This window comes from Amphiura filiformis, chromosome 11 (genome assembly GCF_039555335.1).
Source record: "Amphiura filiformis chromosome 11, Afil_fr2py, whole genome shotgun sequence".
NCBI classification, from domain to species: domain Eukaryota; kingdom Metazoa; phylum Echinodermata; class Ophiuroidea; order Amphilepidida; family Amphiuridae; genus Amphiura; species Amphiura filiformis.
This window is the reverse complement of record NC_092638.1, coordinates 34,839,780-34,859,687: the sequence shown is the minus strand read 5'-3', so window position 1 is coordinate 34,859,687 and position 19,908 is coordinate 34,839,780. Positions and strand designations below refer to the sequence as shown.

Here is a 19,908-nt window from a genome sequence, read left to right as displayed (position 1 = left end):
ATATTGTGATTTTCAAAAATGAAAATTATTTGATATCAGAAAGACATGCTTCGTATTCAGAATGCAATTCGATAGGTCCGAGGTGCTCTCATGTCCCACAAAAAATACTGTCGAAACGCAATAAACGCTCATTTTAGATCCCTTAATATTGTTAATATTATCATTATTTGCTTAATTAATTTTAAATCTAAAATTGATTGGTCCCTAATTGCAACCTTAAGGATTTATTTTTAAATCCTTGTAATTTCGAGTGTAGGGGTCATAATTTTTTTGAGTTCTGAATGGGGGAGGGGTTAAAAGGTTTTGGGTGTATGAACGGGCCTGAAATGGAACAAATGTTCCAGTAGGAACTGGCAGATAAGGGTATTTGATCAGGTACTTTATGTGTTTTGATAAATCATTCAATACTCCACTATCATTGTCTTGTCTATAACTTAATTTTGAGTTATGTGTCAGCTCCTTCTGGTCTGCTCTTTAAATCAATAAAAACAGCAATACATGTATGTTTGTTCTTCAGTGAATTAAGTCATCAGGTTTGTAATTCAAATCAATAAGTCATCAGGTTTGTAATTCAAATCAATTGGTAATTTTTGCGTGACAAAAATCGAGAAGTTTTTACTCATATTTCGTCCATCTCGTTAGAGGACTTCATCACATGTGAGCATCTGATCCACTTTCCCAGGAAAAGATTTCCGGTTGTGTGTAGTTTTACTTCCAGTCTTCAAAAGGTATCTTGGAGTCCTCCCAACTCATGTTAAATAACATTGTGTTTGTTCCCAAATAGGGTAACATTGCGTGTGAGTGCAGAATAAGATTTTTTTATCGATGGATTAGTTTCATTTTTTTTTAAATTTCCGTTGGTAAATATAGTTTTAAGTCTTTCATAACATATGACAAAATTTCAGTCCCCTATTTTATAATAAATAGCTAGTTTTATGTAAATATCATGAAAATTCTGAAACCATTTTGTGTATGGTTCATCACCTGTCACATGGTAGTCTTCATGTCTAATGGTAGCGCCCATGGCAACTTTAATTCGAATTAATTAATTCAATATTACTCACTGATTAATGAAACTGTCAAACATGGACATCGTCATTATTAATTTAAAATTATATTGTTTGCTTTTAAACCTACCTGAAATACATATTTTAAGACATATGTGCATTTTATATATTTTTATAATGCAACTATATTAAATGGCACATATACAACTTTTTTTTGTACCAGTGCAGGGGTTACCTTCCCTCATTAGAAATAAGAAAGCTGGATAATTACCACTTTGTACGCCAAATAAATGCACACTTTTTAGGCAAATTTGGGATTTTCTCCCCTCCTCCCCCAAAGTCTCTTGCAACACCTATGTCCTTCAAAAAATTCAACAATTTAAAAATCCCCAGGACAAAATCTTACTCAACCCCACCCACATTCCTGTTTCCCGGTTCTATTTCAACCATTTGCCCATTTTTATTTTTTATTAGTTATTTTATTACTAATTAAATACCGTAAAACCCCGTCTACAAGGATATACCTAAGAAACGCCCTCAATAAAATTGGTTGCTTGTTGTATTTGGAGTTTGAGCAAATATATACTGGCACTGGGTGGCTATGCATTCCATCTAAGTATGTTGTAACACTAATCAATTGTATTGACATAATAACGACTGTTTCGTATATCAGGATCGTATAGCTCAATTGATAGAGCGTCAGACTTTGGAACTGAAGACATGCTGAAGAGAGCATGGTCCGGGCACCGGTTCCGTTTTTTCATTCTCGTTTAATTTTAACTTTTTGACATGTTCTTTTATCTTTCTTCAAATCTACCTTTCTACTTTTAATTTTAGGTGCGTGTTTTTTGTTGTTTTTTTTTATAGTTTTTTTTATAGTTTTTTTTAGTATTTTTGTGGTTTTATAGAAACTAGTAAAAGCATTTATTCTAAATAATAGCGAAACCCACGGTTAGACAGATGTGTTGTAACTACTTGTCTGTCCTCGTCTTTGCAATAAAAACCTATGTTGCACCTTTGTGCCATCCCAATTCTTGAGGTAGGGTGCGTTTTGGGCTTAAGCACGATTTTGTTTCTACTTGAAATGAAATCAAAATAAATATTGTTCTGTTGCCACAATTGCAGTTTTTTCAATAAGAAAAAAATAGATGAGGAATAATAATTATTCCATATTTGAATCTATTGTCCCATCAAGAATAGAGTGTCTTCAAAAACTTCAATCAATTCATCTGACAAAGGAAACTATTCTGGTCATTCAATTTTGTTTCGCTTGCACCTGTTATATCACAGGCGTTGGTAGAGAAGGCACACTTCTCTTGTCTTCACCGAAGTAGTGATGTAAACACTAACATGATTAATTACCATAGCTAGCAATGGACATACACTATTTTTTGTTCCACTTGAACCCATACTATAGGCTATTCGCTGTCGATGTGACGTAATTAATCGGATTAACTACCATAGCAATTGATGAATACAATTTCGAATATATGTGACGTGTCATGTCAAAAGGAGACACTTTTGGGCAGGATCGTAAATGGAGAAATAGCCACAAATCCGCCCGCGGGTGATTTTTTCACAATTTGGGTTTGTTGCGAATTTGTGATGATATTAATGTTAAAAATATTGTCTGATAGTTTCAGACCCGAATATAACTAGCATCTTGTAGTTTTGGAGACATTTTTCAAGACAATTCCTACTCTCAACATTGTCAATAATATTTTTAAAGGCCGATATCTCAATTTCTAATTTTATAATACCATAACTTACAAACTCAATATCTTCGCTTAGGAATGTCCGATTACATTGGGAAAAACGGCATTGTGGAGCAATATATCTCTATATTAAAGATATATAAAAATCTCCAAATTGATAACCTGCCCAAAAGTGTCTCCTTTTGACATGACACGTCACATATAGCCCTGCACTTCATCGTTCACGTGGCACCTATGCATTAAACCATAGTTGTCAAAGAAATGCTAATCACTCGCCATGTAAGATTAGTATTTATGAAAAGAGTGGTATTCAATCTATGTTTGGTGACATACGCGGGTGATTAGTGCAATCTGCTTGATGGTAGTTATTGCGATTATTACGTCACTTCGACAGCGAATTGTAGTATAGACGAATCCAACAAGCCAAGTGATGGTCAGAATTTATTCGGCCATTATACGCTGGTGAAGTTGCGTAATTAATCGGATTAATTACCATAGCAATAGGTGAAAACAATTTTGAACATATCGCGCTGCGCTACAAGCAGGTTACACTCATCACCTGTACTGTGTATGTCTGCAATCATAGATTGAATACAATACTGGTCTTTTCAAAGATCTTACAGGTGCAGCATGATATGGTTCAATGAAGAGGTACCGCCTGAACGTATCAGTGTATAACGCGGTATATTCAAAAAGTGTTTGCACCGATTGCTATGGTAGTTAATCCGATTATTACGTAACGTCGCCAGCGTATTGGAAGAAAACAGGAGGACGTGAGTTCATAAGGGCAATGTCGGGGATAGGTCACAATCGATGTGGAGAGATGAGAGGTCCGACCAACAGCCATAGCGATTCAACTAATTCCAGCGGACGGTCTGTGGCTAGTATAAGGAATCGTCTTTGACCACATGCGCAGATCTGTCTCGTCAGGAAGATATTTAATATCCCGAATTTATAATAGGCCTATGCCTACCAGTTCCATCGTATAACCGATCTGCTAGAGAATATTTGTTACCATGTTTAATAAATTCGTATTTATCGTATAATAAAATGTAGCCAAATGTATATTATGTGTCACACGGTTTTCTGCTGAACCACTAGCAGGCTATGTTACCACATCTATGACAATGACAAAGGTGAATTTTGATGATTTTTACGATCGTCCGGATGAGCAAATCACTGAATGGGTCTTTAGTTCCTCCTCTCCTTATCCTGCCAATATTATATGAATCAAAGAAAAATAAAGAAAAAAATAAAATTAAACAAGAAAAAAAGACAAAGAAAAGAAACAATAAAAGAAAAACAATAGAATAAATTAAACTAAATATGAAAAAAAAAAAATGATCACGAAAGGAGTCTTTAGAAAATGCAAGAATATATAAATGAAAAGTTTGAACAATATTTTGTTTATAAAAGTTTGTGTGACCGTGATGAGGCTCGAACTCACCATCTTCCGATCTAAAGAACCAAAGTCTTATGCCTTGCCAAGTGAGCTATGCTCGTGAGATGCGAAATAAAGATAAAATAATACATTGTATACCTGCTTGTGTCGGTAAATGATTTGCTCAAATTCCATAATGATATAATATTGTGGAGGGCGCTAGCGTGAAATATGCTATCATCACAGTCGCTTCTATTCCTTATAGACGGGTTTCTACGGTACTTGGCAACTGCTCGTCAACACACACAGCACTCCTGGAGCACAAGGACTAACCCAAAATCCTGAAGCACTAAACTTAAAAGCTCCAGAAGTGCGATTTGTTGATAAAATCCCAATTTTGCTGGTTATACAAACTTGACATTTAGTATCGAATATTTTTTCGTAAAATTCCAAGACTGGTCTGGAAGGGGTCTGCATAAACCACACGGGCTAAATATTAATTGGAGTGTGTCGGGAGATGGTGTTAAATAATTGTTTGATAGAAAATGTGCTTTCTATGAGTTTACATTACGGCACTGATAATGTAGTGAATTAGCTTAAAATGGCACTCTCTGAAGTAATGCCCAGTTTCAACTTTGTAATTCTACGGCAATATAACTCCTTTCACTAGTGGAAAATTCAAAATGAGAATTCTTTCAAAACGATGAGAATTGGACAAAAGTATGAGAATTTAAAATTTTCTCATTCATGTAAAAATTTCTCATTCAAATGAATGAGAAATACCAATTAACGTGTCAACCACCTGTTACGTTGTTTTAAATGAGAAAATTAACCACTTGTGACAGGTTGTTGACACGGTAATTAATATTTCTCATTCATTTGGATGAGAAAATTTTATATGAATGAGAAAATTTTAAATTCTCATACTTTTGTCCAATTCTCATCGTTTTGAAAGAATTCTCATTTTGAATTTTCCACTAGTGGTAGCTAAGCTCTGACCTACTGCACAAATACCAATTTTGGGCGCAAAATACAAATTTCAACCGTCGTCCTGATGTGCTATTAGCTACAAACAAGTGCAAATTTGATGGGACACTTCACCAATTCAATATCAGTTTGATCATCGATAATTTATCGATAATCAATTATCATTTATCGATAATCAATCATTAATTTATCCATATTCAATGTTGAAAAATGTATAGGCCTCCGCAACCGACAAAACTAGGAATCGCTAAGGATGTTTTTCTTCTGGGCATGGGGAGGGGGGGGGTGAGTGGGAATTGATAATCGATAATTGATTATTGATTATCAATTATCGATAATCAATTATCATTTGTCCATATTCATTGTTGAAAAATGTATAGGCCTCCGCAACCGACTAAACTAGGAATCGCTAAGGATGATCTTCTTCTGGGTAGGAGGGGGGGATGAATAGGGATTGATAATCGATAATTGGTTATCGATTATCGAAAATCAATTATCGATTATCGGTACTCAATTATCGATTGTCGATAATCAGTCATTAGTTTATCCATATTCAATGTTTGAAAATGTATAGGCCTACGCAACCGACAAAACGGGATATCTGCATTAATTTGAAAAAATAATTTTCTCCAAAGTGCTAGAAAAGCACACTCTTTGACCATTTCTATGCACATCGTATCTCTTGTAACCTGAAGGAACGAAATTTGTTTCCGTTTTGAATTTCATCAGCTTAAAAATGACATTTTTCGTAAAATGAGGCTCAAATATTTTGTTCTAAATTGGAAAATCTCTCTTGGTATAAAATGAAAAATATTACGGATTTTGATGGCAAACTTTTTTATATCAATCATCTATCCGTGGGCACGTGGTACTCTATTTTGAAAGCCATCCGAGTTTCCATTTTGACAAGCGGATAACAGCAAAAATAGTTTTAACATTGTCATCTATGGAAGAAAAATCACATAACTGCCTGTTTCTCAAGAAAAAAAATTGGGATTCGAAAATAAATTTTCTTCAAAATCGTTTTTAAAAATCTTTATATATGCTTAATAACGAAAAAAAAAAATCAAAGACATTACAGTCTTCCAACATTGAAAAATGGGGGTGGGGAACGGGAGAGTGTAAGCTGAATGTACATTCGCAACTAGTATACAACATTGAATAAGGGGAGCGGGGATGGTCATTGAACATATTGAACTGGTCAAGTGTCCCATCAAATTTGAACTTGTTTGTAGCTAATAGCACATCAGGATGACGGTTGAAATTTGTATTTTGCGCCCAAAATTGGTATTTGTGTAGTAGGTCAGAGCTTAGCTACGTTGCCAATGATGACACTCGAAATATTGATCCTTTCACTATTCACTCTGTATTCTTCACGAACAGGTAATTAATTCTGTTCCACTTGACAGCCTTAAGGTTTAGTAGTTCACAGCATCTTGCGAATGGTAGTGAGCTGTGGCAAAAATTGCATTGATCATTTCATAGCGACTGTGTAGAAAAATTCAAATATCACAGATGTACTTTTGTAGGTCCTGTGGTTCTTGAGTTATGTTGTAAAGAGGGCTGAAACAACAACACTTTTGTAAAACGTACATAACTCATTAACAAAAATAAATCAAGCAAGTTTTCAAAGTATTTGAGTTGAAGAATGAACTTTTGCAAAACATCAAAGTGGGTTTTTAAAATAATATATTGACTTAGAGAATGAAAATCGATTTTTTTTCGGCTGCTTCGACCAACAATACCTAGTCTACCCTTAAGGAGCTTTATTGAATCAGTTCTCAGCTTCACGGAGAAGACACAAATAAACCCCTCTTTTGGGATGACTGTGCACCTTCGGCATAATCCAACGTCTCCTTTGTTCAGTGGCTGAATGTAAAGCACATTCGATATAACTCTAGTTGTTGTCTTTCAGTGTTTATACCAACTACCAAATGACTTTATAATCATGTTCTAATATTAGATTAGATTAGAATTTCCTTCAGGAGTTTTCGCAGCATGATGTAATGTGCCACAGCAGCATTCGTCATTAGCCAAATGTTTCTTGATTTTAATGCTAATTGATGCACTGGTAATGGTAGTCCTGTGTCCTCTCCGTAAAACCCAAGTGTTTTTGAAATAAATATTTTGTGTGTGTAAAGACCGAAATGTCAGTGGTAAACCACGCAGACAACGCGGACGCATCTTTGTTAAACGGTGATGAAAGTACTACAGGATTATTTATATCGAGGGACCATACTCGTGCATTATCATTTTAATCATTTAAAAGGTTTCAGCTGGGCCAGATGAACCCTAATGAGGATAGACACTTGCTTTATCAAACAACATTTAGCTGTACAAAGCAACAGTCAACCTTACAGAGCACTTAATTTATCACTTTATTAATGTTTTTTTGTAATATATATGTTTTTACGCAATTTGGTAACTGATCAGGGAACATACTCGTGCATTATCATTTTAATCATTTAAAAGGTTTTAGCTGGGCTTGATGAACCCTGATGAAGTGTGACAGACATTTACTTTGTTAAACAACAGTTAGCTGTGCAGCCAAAATGTCAGATGTACAGAGCACTTAATTTATCACATTATTAATGCCTTTTGTAATATACATGTAATTTACGCCTTTTGCTAACTGATCAGCGTCGTCCCTTTCAGAGAGCAAAGAGCTTGATTTAGTGTCGTGCGTTGTGCCAGCCATTTCTTACACCATATTCCAATATAAACATTGATCGCTTTACTATATTCGTGTTAATATACCAATTTCTTTTCCTAGAGTATTAACAATCTTGCTCTTTTCGACCATGCATACATTTAACACTTCTAATACAACTGTAGTTTACCCAGGCACCTCAGATGGAGAGACTAACGTGTTTGACGAAACTGGCTGTGCTTCGACTATTAATTTCAGCTTTGTACCTGATACCGTCATTGATGAGCAGCTGTTATACTCGGAATCTGTGCGCATACTTACCACATACATCATACCATTAATACTGACCTTCGGGCTTCTTGGCAACATCTCTTTTCTCTTCACTCTGGCACGTGTACAAAGCATGAGAACTATCACCAATGCGTATCTGGCGAATCTTTCCATAGCTGATCTTTGCTTTATTATCTTCGTCGGTCTTCGCTACATCTGGACAATCGCTAATTCGCCATATGTGTTCACGAATCCATTCAATCAAGACGCAGGTTGTATCTTGATGGATGGCACCGTGTCCCTCGCCTACTTTGCATCCATCGGTATAGTAAATTTGGTGAGCTATGAAAGGTACTTAGCTATTTGTCACCCACTTAAGTACAGATATTTTAATAGTCATAAACGCACGGCTAAGATGGTTGGTATTACATGGCTTGTCGCATTTGCGTTTGCTGCTTCAATGGCACCTGACTCTATTCACGCAGAGTGTGTCCGTGTACTATGGCCCGATCGCCAGCAGTATCATAATTTACCAAGAGTGTTGTATAGGTGCGTTTCAATTTCGCCAATTTTTATGAATTATCCAATAATTTTACGAGCGGTCTGTTTTCTTATCACATTCTGCACCAATGTTGTGTTCTACACGCTGATTGTTAATACTTTGATGAAACGCAAAGTTATAAGTAACACTATGCAGCAATCTCAGACGCCGAATCAATTACAGAAGGTTAACACTCAAGTTGCACGCATGTTGCTTCTCAACGCTACGGCTTTCTTTTTATGCTTGACACCATATCAACTTTACGGGCTTCAGAGAGTTTTTGAGAATCTAAGTGATGGGAGACTCAATCTTCTGACAAGGGATCAGAGTTCGACTTTGTTCTGGATTTCAACGACTTTGAATTGTATCAATGCTTCGATTAATCCTGTAATATATAATATCGTTAACACAAAATATAGGAGAGCGTTAATGGATGTATTTCGATGCTGTCGTGTATCTGTATATAATCAGAATAAAAGTAATTCGCCGATGACACCGCTATAGTTGAAACAAGTTGAAACTTAAATAATTGCAATAATCATGGAATCCGACTGAAAATAAGTTGGTTTAGGGTTAATGTTATTAACTGTCAGTGTTAAATGGGTTCTTGCTTTGTTTATATTGTAAATACAGATCTGTTATATAGTACCTGTTATACATATCGTTTCTTGTCGTTTCGGATGCAAATATATTCTTACACAGATAAAAATAAGTTCATCAGTAAATAAGTAAATAAGTAATCTCATACGCTCTACCTTCTTGGGATTGAGCACTTTATTCAAAAGATAGTCTAACTATGAGCAAAAAGTTGTTATCATTAGATATATCATATCGCCAATTAAAAAAAAAATCAAAATTAATTGATACCAGAAGGACATTCCTTGTATTTTGAATGGAATTCGATATGTCTGATGTGCTCTCATGTCCCACAAAAATACTGTGCAAACGTTGCTATCTGTTCCCTTAATGTCAATGCTCTATACTCATGTTAATATACAAACTGTAATTCATCCCCGGAATTTATCATAGAGTAACTACTTTGCCCTTTTGTGCATGCATGCATTTAACACTTCTAATACAACTGTAGCTTTACCCAGACACGCCAGATGGAGAGACTACCGTTTTTGACGAAACTGGCTGTGTGTCGATTATTTTATTGTATAATACTAATAAGTATTTAATTTTGAAAGAATCAAATCTTTTGTTGTCGTTTCGGATAAAAATATATTCTGACGCTACAGAAAGTATGGTTCCATACTTTCCTGCCATACTTTCCTGCTGCTTCACTGCGTAGTCGCACCAGAAACGCTTGGCGGTGACCAGCGGCAAGCCGATATATCGATCACCCCACCGCTTTGCCCAAGTGGCAGCACCGCTGGGAGTTAAATTCAAGTCTCCTCGGATCGGTGTCGCTCTGACAAATGAGAACAAAATACGATTTTGGAGCGGTGCTTAGTGGTAACAGCTGCTTTCAGAGGCATGTCGTTGCCACTCAGCGGTGTGCGGTGCCGCTTGCAGACAATGCAAGCGGCATGATGAAGCGTCACGCCGCTCAGCGGCAAGCGGCAGAAAGTATGAAACCAGCATAATGTCCCATTAAACCATACTCTAGCCAAATATGCATCAAACATGACACCGCCAACCAACTGTTTCATATACTTTACATTCGATTAATTTGCGAAGAAAAACAAATAATACAGTCAATAAAGATCTTCCGTAATATAACCCCTGAACTATGCAATACGACAATTGACTTTGGAAACAAGTTGAGGTAGAATACAACATGGAGCAAGTGCACGTCTATCGAAAAATGGAACCAATTCTAGTATTATTATGTGCAGGCCCGCATTTACCATTAGGCCAGATGGGCCCGTGTTAAAGGAGTATGATTTCATTGTTAAAGGAGATTTCATGATTGTAGCATCCTCTATAAAGCTTTTTATGACATTATTCAGCAGATATCTACGTTTAAGTTTAATATTTTGCTGTCTTCGCAGCTCTACATGCTCCTTTTAATTAGTGCTACTTAAAAAATGCACCAAATTTCGTATAATGATATCAATCTTTGTCAATTAGAGCTTTTGGTAGTATATGGTATGAAATGGGGGGGGTGTGTATTAACCCCAAATTTTAAGATATCCCTCAAAATATGTGAACTACTTATATGAACATGAATAAAACAGTTTTGGGTATGTACAGGGGGTTAGCAATTGATACTTATATCACTACAGTAATTTTTTGTATGCATAACCACATATTTTGAGGGCGGTAGAAAAAATATTTCTATACATTTTGCAAAATAATACAACCTCTAATCAAATTGGAGCTAACAAGGTTCTGCACACGGCCCTATCAATCAATTGTCATAACATGCGCAGGTTTCCATTTATGACTGGTAAGGTTACATTAGAGAGGACTTTTTCGTATTGTGTTTATAATATGTTTGTGACTTAAGGGATCTAAAATGAGCGTTTATTGCGTTTCGACAGTATTTTTTGTGGACATGAGAGCACCTCAGACCTATCGAATTGCATTCTGAATACGAAGCATGTCTTTCTGATATCAAATAATTTTCATTTTTGAAAATCACAATATAATACAAATTTTATGACAAATTATAAAAATTTGATATTTTTCAAATTTTGATATATAACAGTCCTCGAAGTAAATTATATAAATCTAATGACATATTCTTAAAGTGTATGTAGCAGGGAGGAAAAGCCGATGGTCAATTGAAAATTTTGACCTTTCATATTGAAGATATGGATTTTTTCCCCAAAAGACCTAATTTTTTTTGGTGTTTTGGGAAAAAAAATCCATATCTTCAATACGAAAGGTCAAAATTTTCAATTGATCGTCGGCTTTTCATCCCACCTACATATACTTTAAGTATAAATCATCAGATTTATGAAGTTTACTTCAAGTACTGTTAAATATCAAAAATATAAATTTTGAATGATTTGCCATAAAATGTGTATTAAATTGCGAATTTCAAAAAAATCAAAATTATTTGATATCAGAATGACATTCTTCGTATTCAGAATGCAATTCGATATGTCTGATGTGCTCTAATGTCCCACAATAAATACTGTCCAAACGTTCATACCCCAGCCCTTAAACTGCATCATTATTTTATAGTGATGACAGTGACTACATTAAATTCCGTAGGATGTAAGGCATTGTCATTTTGCAGACAAAATTAACGATTGACATAGATTAAATTCAATAGAGATTCAATTAGAAGAAGTAAAATATTTTAGACACAAAGTGCAAGAGAAACAATCTATTACATTCCATAGTGTTAAATGTCCGAAGCCATTATCTTATAATAATGTTAGAAGCTTTTAGCTATACAGAGTATTTACACGCCATGACAGGTTTAAGCATTTAAAAGCTTTTTAAAAAAATAGCTTCGCTCCGCGTATATTCACATGGTTTTGTTTGATTTGGAATGATTTAGATTTGGAATTGATTTTGCTGCTTCGATTCAAAGCGCTGTATAGTCGCATGGAACTTGTTTAGGTATGACTAAATGTTTTGCTTTAATATTGATATCTGAGGTACATTGAGTAAGAATATAAAGGATGCCCAGTGGGCACCCTTGAGCTTTCCGAGAAATTCAGAGTCAAAGTTTACACAGGGGTCAAAATCAAAATTGTTCCGATTTTGTTAAAACCTATTGCAAAATATTCCCCATATTACAAAGATTCAGAAAATACAGTAAGCCCAAAAAAATTACCAGTCGTGTTCTTCCCTGTATATTCTAAATAAAGAAAATGTGTCAAAATTAAAACAAGCAGTTAATACCTGTACACTTTAGCTCTGATTTAAGACCTACTTTGTTGAAATTGGTTGAGAAATAAAGAAACGGTGTCTAAAACCTAATAAAGAAACGAAATGAAAAGTTGCACTTTTGTGTTCTAATCAATGAACGCACGACGCTAGTTTTAACGTGTTAATCAATGGAAGCACGGCGCTACAGTGGTTCTCAATGAAGCAAACTGCAACTTTGAAATTGGCATCTTCCTTGGGTTTTTGGATCGTCATATCTTTATTTCTTGAACAATTTCAACAAATGAGGTCTTAAATTCGAGTTATTCGCACAAATTCCAATTATGACATATCTGTCTTTGTTTAGGATACTAGTTCACCCGTTGCTGTGAGAGTTACTGAGTGATAGCGATGCTATTTGACCCCTTTTTGACATGTTCCCGTCATTCTTTTTACTACTTTTAAGCCCAATTGGGCATACTGACCCCATTTGACCTTCGCCCTCGAGTGACCTCGGTTTGATTTTGTTCATGCTCCCGTGATATTAAAATGTAGCCCCTGGATGACCTTTGACCTCGGATGACCTCGATTATATTTTTTACATGTTCCCCTCATATCGAAGATTCCACCTACTAAGTTTGAGCCCGATCGGACAAAAATTGAAATTTGACCCCTCCGTAATGACCTTTGACCTCGGTTGACCTCAATCTTATTTTAGGCATATATTCCTCTTGTATCAAGGATTCCACCCACCAAGTTTGAGCCCGAACGGACAAAGTTTGAAATTTGACCCCTCCGTAATGACCTTTGACCTTGGCTGATCTCGATTTTATTTCGGGCATATATTCCCTCGTATCTAGGATCCAACCCACCAAGTTTGAGTTCGATCGGACAAAGTTTGAAATTTGACCCCTCCGTAATGACCTTTGACCTCGGCTGACCTCGATTTTATTTCGGGCCTACATTCCCCTCCTATCAAGGATCCCACCCACCAAGTTTGAGCCCGATCGGACAAAGTTTGAAATTTTGACCTTTGACCTTGACCTCCGATGACCTCGAAAACCACACGGTCAACATGCTTTTTTGGATACCTATCCATATCCGAAATATCGGATCGATGCGTCGCAGCGCGGCGAAACGCATAGCCGGACAGACAGACAGACTTCGCTGGTTATTTTAGTATAGTAGATGCGAGGGGTGAACATAACTGGTACCTTAATTTTTTGGCTTATATAGTTTGACCTACCTACGACGAATCAGTCTGGAGTTATTGGCGAAAAGATCAAAGGTCGGAATGTGATCGTATAAATATCATTACAGCATACCATAATAAATTGTGACGTCCCATGTCAAAAACTAGAGACTTTTGGAGAGGATCGTAAATGGAGAAATAGCCAAAAATCTGGCCTGGGGTGATTTTTCACAATTTGGGTTTGTTGCGAATTTGTGATGTTATTAATGTTTAAAATATTGTCTGATAGTTTCAGATCGGAATATAACTTCATTTGGTATTTTTGAGACATTTTTCAAGGTAATTCCTACTCTCAATATTGTCAATAATATAACGGCCGATATTTCAATTTCCAATTTTATAATACCATATTAAACTTACGAACTCAATATCTTCGATTAGGAATGTCCGATTTCATTGGGGAAAATGGCGTTGTGGAGCAAAATATCTCTATATTTAAGATAATTATGTAAAACACCCAAAATAGATAACCTGCCCAAAAGTGGTCTGGTTTTGACATGGGATGTCACAATTTGTGAAAATATAAATTTGGTCATATTTTCATAAAATTCAAAGATATAGACGCAGTATACGGTATAGAAATAAACAAAGCGCCACTAATATGAGGAAGTATAATACTTTGATTTTGTAGGTCAGGCCGGTAACCATAGCCAATAGTTTGCAGGGCTTGAAATAAGGATTTCAGATCCAGGAGCAATTTTGGGTGTTTTTGTGTATAAATATTGCCCCTGGTCTATACAAATAGGCCTACACACAGTTCTGTTTCAGAACCAGGGGCATTTTGCCTTTTAGCAGGGGTAAATTCGCCCCTTGCTCCTGCTTATTTCAAGTCCGGTAGGTTCGTCTATGTATCTATTGTTAACAATGCTTAAGTTTAGATAGTCCGTCCAAAAATAAAATCAAAAACAGTCCTTACTGGCGGTAAGGACTGTTTTTGATTTGTTTTTTTTGGACGGACTATCTAAGTTACTGGAATCAATTATCTGATTCCGACATATTTAAAATGAATAAATATAGCTTGTTAAACATGCTAGAAAAATTTGGAATGATTTGAATTAGAAAGAAAGAAAATACTTGCGACCCGGGACCAGCATTTATACAATGTCAACGTTTAGGATATCGTGACCGCCACCACCTGTGACAGTATATGAAAGTGAGCGTCAATCACCGGATATAATAATGTAAACAGACCCGGGAACTCCAGTTAAACTTGAACTTTATGGAATCAAAATACTACTAACACAACGGTGCACAATTACAATGCATGTCCAAACAGAAAGTTTATAATGTCTAACGAAAAAGCTCGGTTGGTTAAACTCTCTCCCTAACTCTCCGCCATTCTTCGTATATTTGTGCGTGACTTGCCCGAGGCATGCCATTGACAGTAAACAATTGGACCAAAACAATCTCATATGCGATGGTTTAGTTCAATAACTTCCTTCAAACAACATGGCATGAAATTTGACCTCATGGTGTGGAGTATGATTTTTTTTGTGTCCAAATCAGTGGAAGGTCATTCTATGAATGTACAAAAGGGGAAGTTGGTCTCGTTTCTCAAATTTTGGGGCTAGAACGCATGTCTGTTTCGATAATATTATCAACAAACATTGCCATGATTTGGAAACTATTTTAGCTTTATATGATATATCAAGTTAAACATAGGAAGTCGTGTATGATAGTAGTCTGGCGTTTGCAGATTTTGACAATCGAAACTCAGCTCGCGTGACATGTTTTAAACTGGATATATGCAACATGATACCTGGCAACCTACGTTTTCACATGCAACCGTTTCGTCTTTCTGATCACAAGTAAGTTATTCATTCTGTAACGTCATTCACTGTTGTTCTAGATCGCATTTACTGGGTTTGAATTTTAGAATGAAAGCTGGTTTTACATTACTGGTTATATTATAACAGTCAGTGGTTATATGAAGGTGATATTTCATCATTAATAGCCAAGGAAGATACTCCATGAAGCCAAATTGCATGTAGAATATGTAAAACCCATGAGCGTTTGTTAAAGCATCCCATGTTTAGAAAATGACGAGAGTAAACAACAGATGTACTCTAGAAGACATAATATTTTAACCATTATCCTCTGATATTTTAGCACACGCGGGGGGGGGGGGGCACTCAAATTTAGAAGCGACGTATATTGTCTGTTTAAATTCTGTTAAAAGGAGATCATTGGGTATAAACAAATGAAAAATTGGGGTCTGCTGAAATAAGATAATTTCAAATTTTTGTGCATTTTTATGGCATTTTGATGAACAAATTCTAGGGAAAAAATGAAGGCCATTGGGTAGCCGAACCGTTGAAAAGGGTAGGTCATCGGGTAGGATTTAAAAAAGGAGTCATCGGTATTTGACATCACAAAATGGGGCATATTGACTGGCACATTACCCGTCACTTCAAAAGTTAAGTTACGACCCGGAGCACACGATACTACCTATATTATTTTGAGGGGTATGCTTTATTATGTTTATGGATTTTTTGTTAAATGGTTCCTTGTTTTGAGAACAGGGAACAAATTGCGAATGTTAGCATGTTTAACCTTTGGCAATAAGAGACATGTAATTGATGCTATGACTGAAAATAAAAGCCCATGTAATATGTTTCATGATACTTAATGGCACTATAATCATTTCATAATTTTCACTCTATTCTTTTCAGAACCCTCCAGTAATATTGTGGTATTTGATTATATGGCATTTACAATTTACTTGAGACCATTTTGTTAATGCACAAATGACAATTGCCGTTCACCACGGGAGTCTCGTATCATACAAGTAACACCAAATGCTGAGCATGATGTCTTCATACAGGCTCCATATTGCTACAATCTTCTACGCTATCTTCTTCTTTTCCTCGTCTATCATTTCACCAACAACATGTTCTCGCATCGGTAGCGAATGTCTTGTACATTTCAAAGATGGCGACTTTATTCTTGGTGGTATAATCCCAATCTATCGGACTATCAATCAATCATGCGACGGGCCAATTATGGAGAGACACGGAGTCCCGAAAGTAGAAACCATGGCATACGCAGTGGAAATGATAAACAGGAGATCAGATATCTTACCTAACATAACTCTTGGATATGAAATCAGGAATGACTGTAGAGAGGAAGACACTACTCTGTGGACTACTTTGACATTAGCAGATCCTTGCGGAGACAAAACATTTCAACGCCAGTGTCCACTTCGTAGTCGATTCAATAACAGAGACCGAGAAAGCCGCACAGTTGTTGGTATCATAGGGCCAGGAAGCAGCGCAACTAGTCTCTTTGTCGCGAGAGCTGCAGCAATATTTGAAGTTCCAACCATTGCATACTCCGCTTCGAGCGATGAGCTTAGTGATATAAATCGCTTTCCGTATTTTGTCCGGACGGTGCCACCGGACAGCCTTCAAGCCAGAGTTATTATTGATCTTTTATTGCGGTACGACTGGAAATACATAGCACTTTACTTTTCAATGGATAGTTACGGCAGCAATGGAGCCGAACAAGTTCGCAAATTAGCCTATGACAAAGGCATATGTATCGCAATTAATACTCCTATACCAACCGTTGTTGTCGAAACCGAATGGGATGACATTGTGTTCGACCTAAATACTTCCTCGAATATATCTGTTGCAGTAGTGTTCAGCTTATCGGTTCCAGCGAGTGCTTTCATAGGGGCAATTTCAAAAAGGAACCATACTCGTAGAATAACGTTCATTGGGAGTGACGATTTAGCTGGAAATAATGTTATTGATACAGGCGCCGGGAGTATAGTGCATGGGAGTCTGTTTGTACGCGTCCATAGCCATCCGAACCACAATTTTCGACAATACTGGAATCGCCTCGAAGATAGTAACATCAAGACCAGTCCTTGGTATCAAGAGTTTACCGATTATTGGAAAAATCGCCACAATTGTTCCAGAATGGCATCATGTCCATTTCCACCAGTGTCAGAGTCTACTGTAATCAATGGGGTAATCGCGTTTGCGTACGCTTTGGATGCAACCATTTCTAAGAGCTGTCAAAGGACTCCTTCCTCCTGCAATGCTACTTTGAATGGTCAAATTCTGAGGGATAATCTTCTAAACGTATCATTCCAAACCGACGACGGAATATTTGCTTTTAACGCAAACGGTGAGACTTCAGGAACGTACGATATTATGAATTTACAAAAACACGATGGAAAATATGTCTTCAAGGAAATCGGACAATGGAATGAAGGCGGCTTCTTCAATTTTGAAGATATACAGTGGGGTCCGGCAGAAGGGGCAAATAACGAAACACCGATTTCTGTCTGTAGAGAGACGTGTAAGCCAGGATTTATATCTGTACCATTAGAGAAACGATGTTGTTTTGGTTGTAGCAGCTGTCCTAATGACTCAATAGTGATCAATAAAACTGTTTGCCAAAAGTGTCCTTTCAAGCAATGGCCTAATATGAACTTCACTCAATGTGAGCCACTTATGCCGGACTATCTCGATTGGAATGAGTCTGCCATAGTGATCATTATATTGTGTTCGTGTATGGGTATCATGTTGACAATGCTAGTAGCAGTTGAATTTATCATTAACAGAGAGCGTCCTCTGATCAAAGCTACTAGTAGAGAACTCTCCACAATCATCATGTGCGGACTATTGTTATCCTTTATGACCCCTTTTGTGATAGCGGCACCACCGTCTTATTCATCGTGTAAGATATCAGAAATTTTCACGGCGTTTTCGTTTCTCCTAATTTTTGGACCAACTTCGTTGAAGGTGATCAGGATATTTCGAATATTCAGAAGTGGTAAGAAGTCGGCAAGTCGTCTCCAATTAATCAGTCCGTCTGATCAGATTTGTTTACTTTCTGGGTTGGTTTTTTGTTCAGGTAAATATAGATGGTTAATGTTATCATAATTGTCCTAACAGGATTATTTTCATTTAGGCTTTACGCAATATAGTTAACATTCTCTGTAACAAGTCAGAATATCCTGACATATAATTTAGACAAGGAATCAGTGATTGGAAGGTATTTTCACCGACAGCAATTTTATTTTAAAGGCTGCTAAGTATGTGAACCGAAACTATGAAAATATTAAAATTGTTTTGTATAACACGTTGTTCAGAGTCAACACTATTAACCATTCATAACCTCATTAATAAACGCGATGCGTGCGATCCAATCATATTTTATTATTTGCGAAAACGCGAACGCAAATCGAGGTCATTAATATCTCACAATTGACCGCAAAATGCGTAATTGTTCCAATGTCGCACACAATTGACTTCTGCGTGCGCGGTATTGTGCATCCAACAAACTGCGCGCGCGCTGGCTGCCGTATTTGGATTGCGCGCTACCATATTTGCACAGATTGTGATACGCACTTTTGTTATTGGTCGTTCTGTTTTAGCCTGATCGATTTTTGGCAAGGGAAGATGTAAAAATCATCTATTTTTATAAACTTTTGAGCAAAATTTTGTGTTATTTTGTAAGGTGAAGAGATTAAAGTGACGGTTATGAATGAGGTTAATAACTTTGCATCGGTAATATGTCGGGCATTGTGAAAAATCTAAACATTTTGCTTTGGACCTCGGAATATCCCTCGGGGCTACGCCCTCGGGATATTCCTCGGTTCCAAAGGCAAAATGTTTAGATTTTCACAATGCCTCCAAATAACCGATGCGCAGTTATTAACCTCTAACTAATTTGAGGTTTTTAATATACCAATATAGCTTTCACTTCGTATCATGCACTAAAAATTCTAACGTACAAAGTGTCACATGAAAAGCGTATTATGTCACATGCTAATAATGGGACAGTAAATATCATATTTCATTTGAACGTCTACAGGCTAACAATAATATAAATACTTATATGAGTATATGTGAGTATAAATTACTATTCGTGCATTATATAGATAATATTATGATATACTAATAAGGGATGGATAACATATTCACACATCCATGATAACGGTCCATTGCAAATAAATTAAGAATAAATGGAAGATAAGGATAATTCACTGAGCACAGTGCATAGTCAAGATAATCGCGATTATCTTTTTGGGTACACTTTTGCGAAGTGATTATCCATCATAATACTTTTGAGTATTATCAGTTATAATGAAACATAAAGGTGATAAATTGCTGAATAGATTATTTTGGATTGAACATTTAAGAAAAAATATCATTAATCAAAACGCTGTCAGTTCAGTGACTTCTCAGGAAAATCAATCACTGCATAAGTTAATTATAATGGTATTGATTTAGGGATTCAATCATGTTTCACCGTTGTTCATCACCGTTTAACAACTCGCGTCCGGCGCGTCTGCGTGGTTTACTTCGCTCGGGCAGCT

At 36.4% G+C, this 19,908-nt stretch overlaps 2 protein-coding genes and 1 long non-coding RNA gene across 3 annotated transcripts in view; all 3 read left to right on the top strand.

Moving 5' to 3' along the window:
- Positions 1-19,908, top strand: part of LOC140164776 (uncharacterized) — a 406,719-nt gene that overhangs the window by 157,336 nt on the left and 229,475 nt on the right. The gene's annotated exons all lie outside the window — the stretch shown is intronic.
- On the top strand, positions 7,856-9,077 carry LOC140163989 (substance-K receptor-like). The gene has a single exon (XM_072187274.1). It carries the CDS (start codon positions 7,892-7,894, stop codon positions 9,053-9,055), a length of 1,164 nt encoding a protein of 387 aa, XP_072043375.1. The 5' UTR covers positions 7,856-7,891; the 3' UTR covers positions 9,056-9,077.
- LOC140164136 (metabotropic glutamate receptor 3-like) lies at positions 14,833-18,469 on the top strand. The gene is made up of 2 exons (XM_072187380.1): positions 14,833-15,382; positions 16,247-18,469. The coding sequence occupies exon 2, from the start codon at positions 16,373-16,375 to the stop codon at positions 18,467-18,469; it is 2,097 nt and encodes a 698-aa protein (XP_072043481.1). The 5' UTR covers positions 14,833-15,382; positions 16,247-16,372.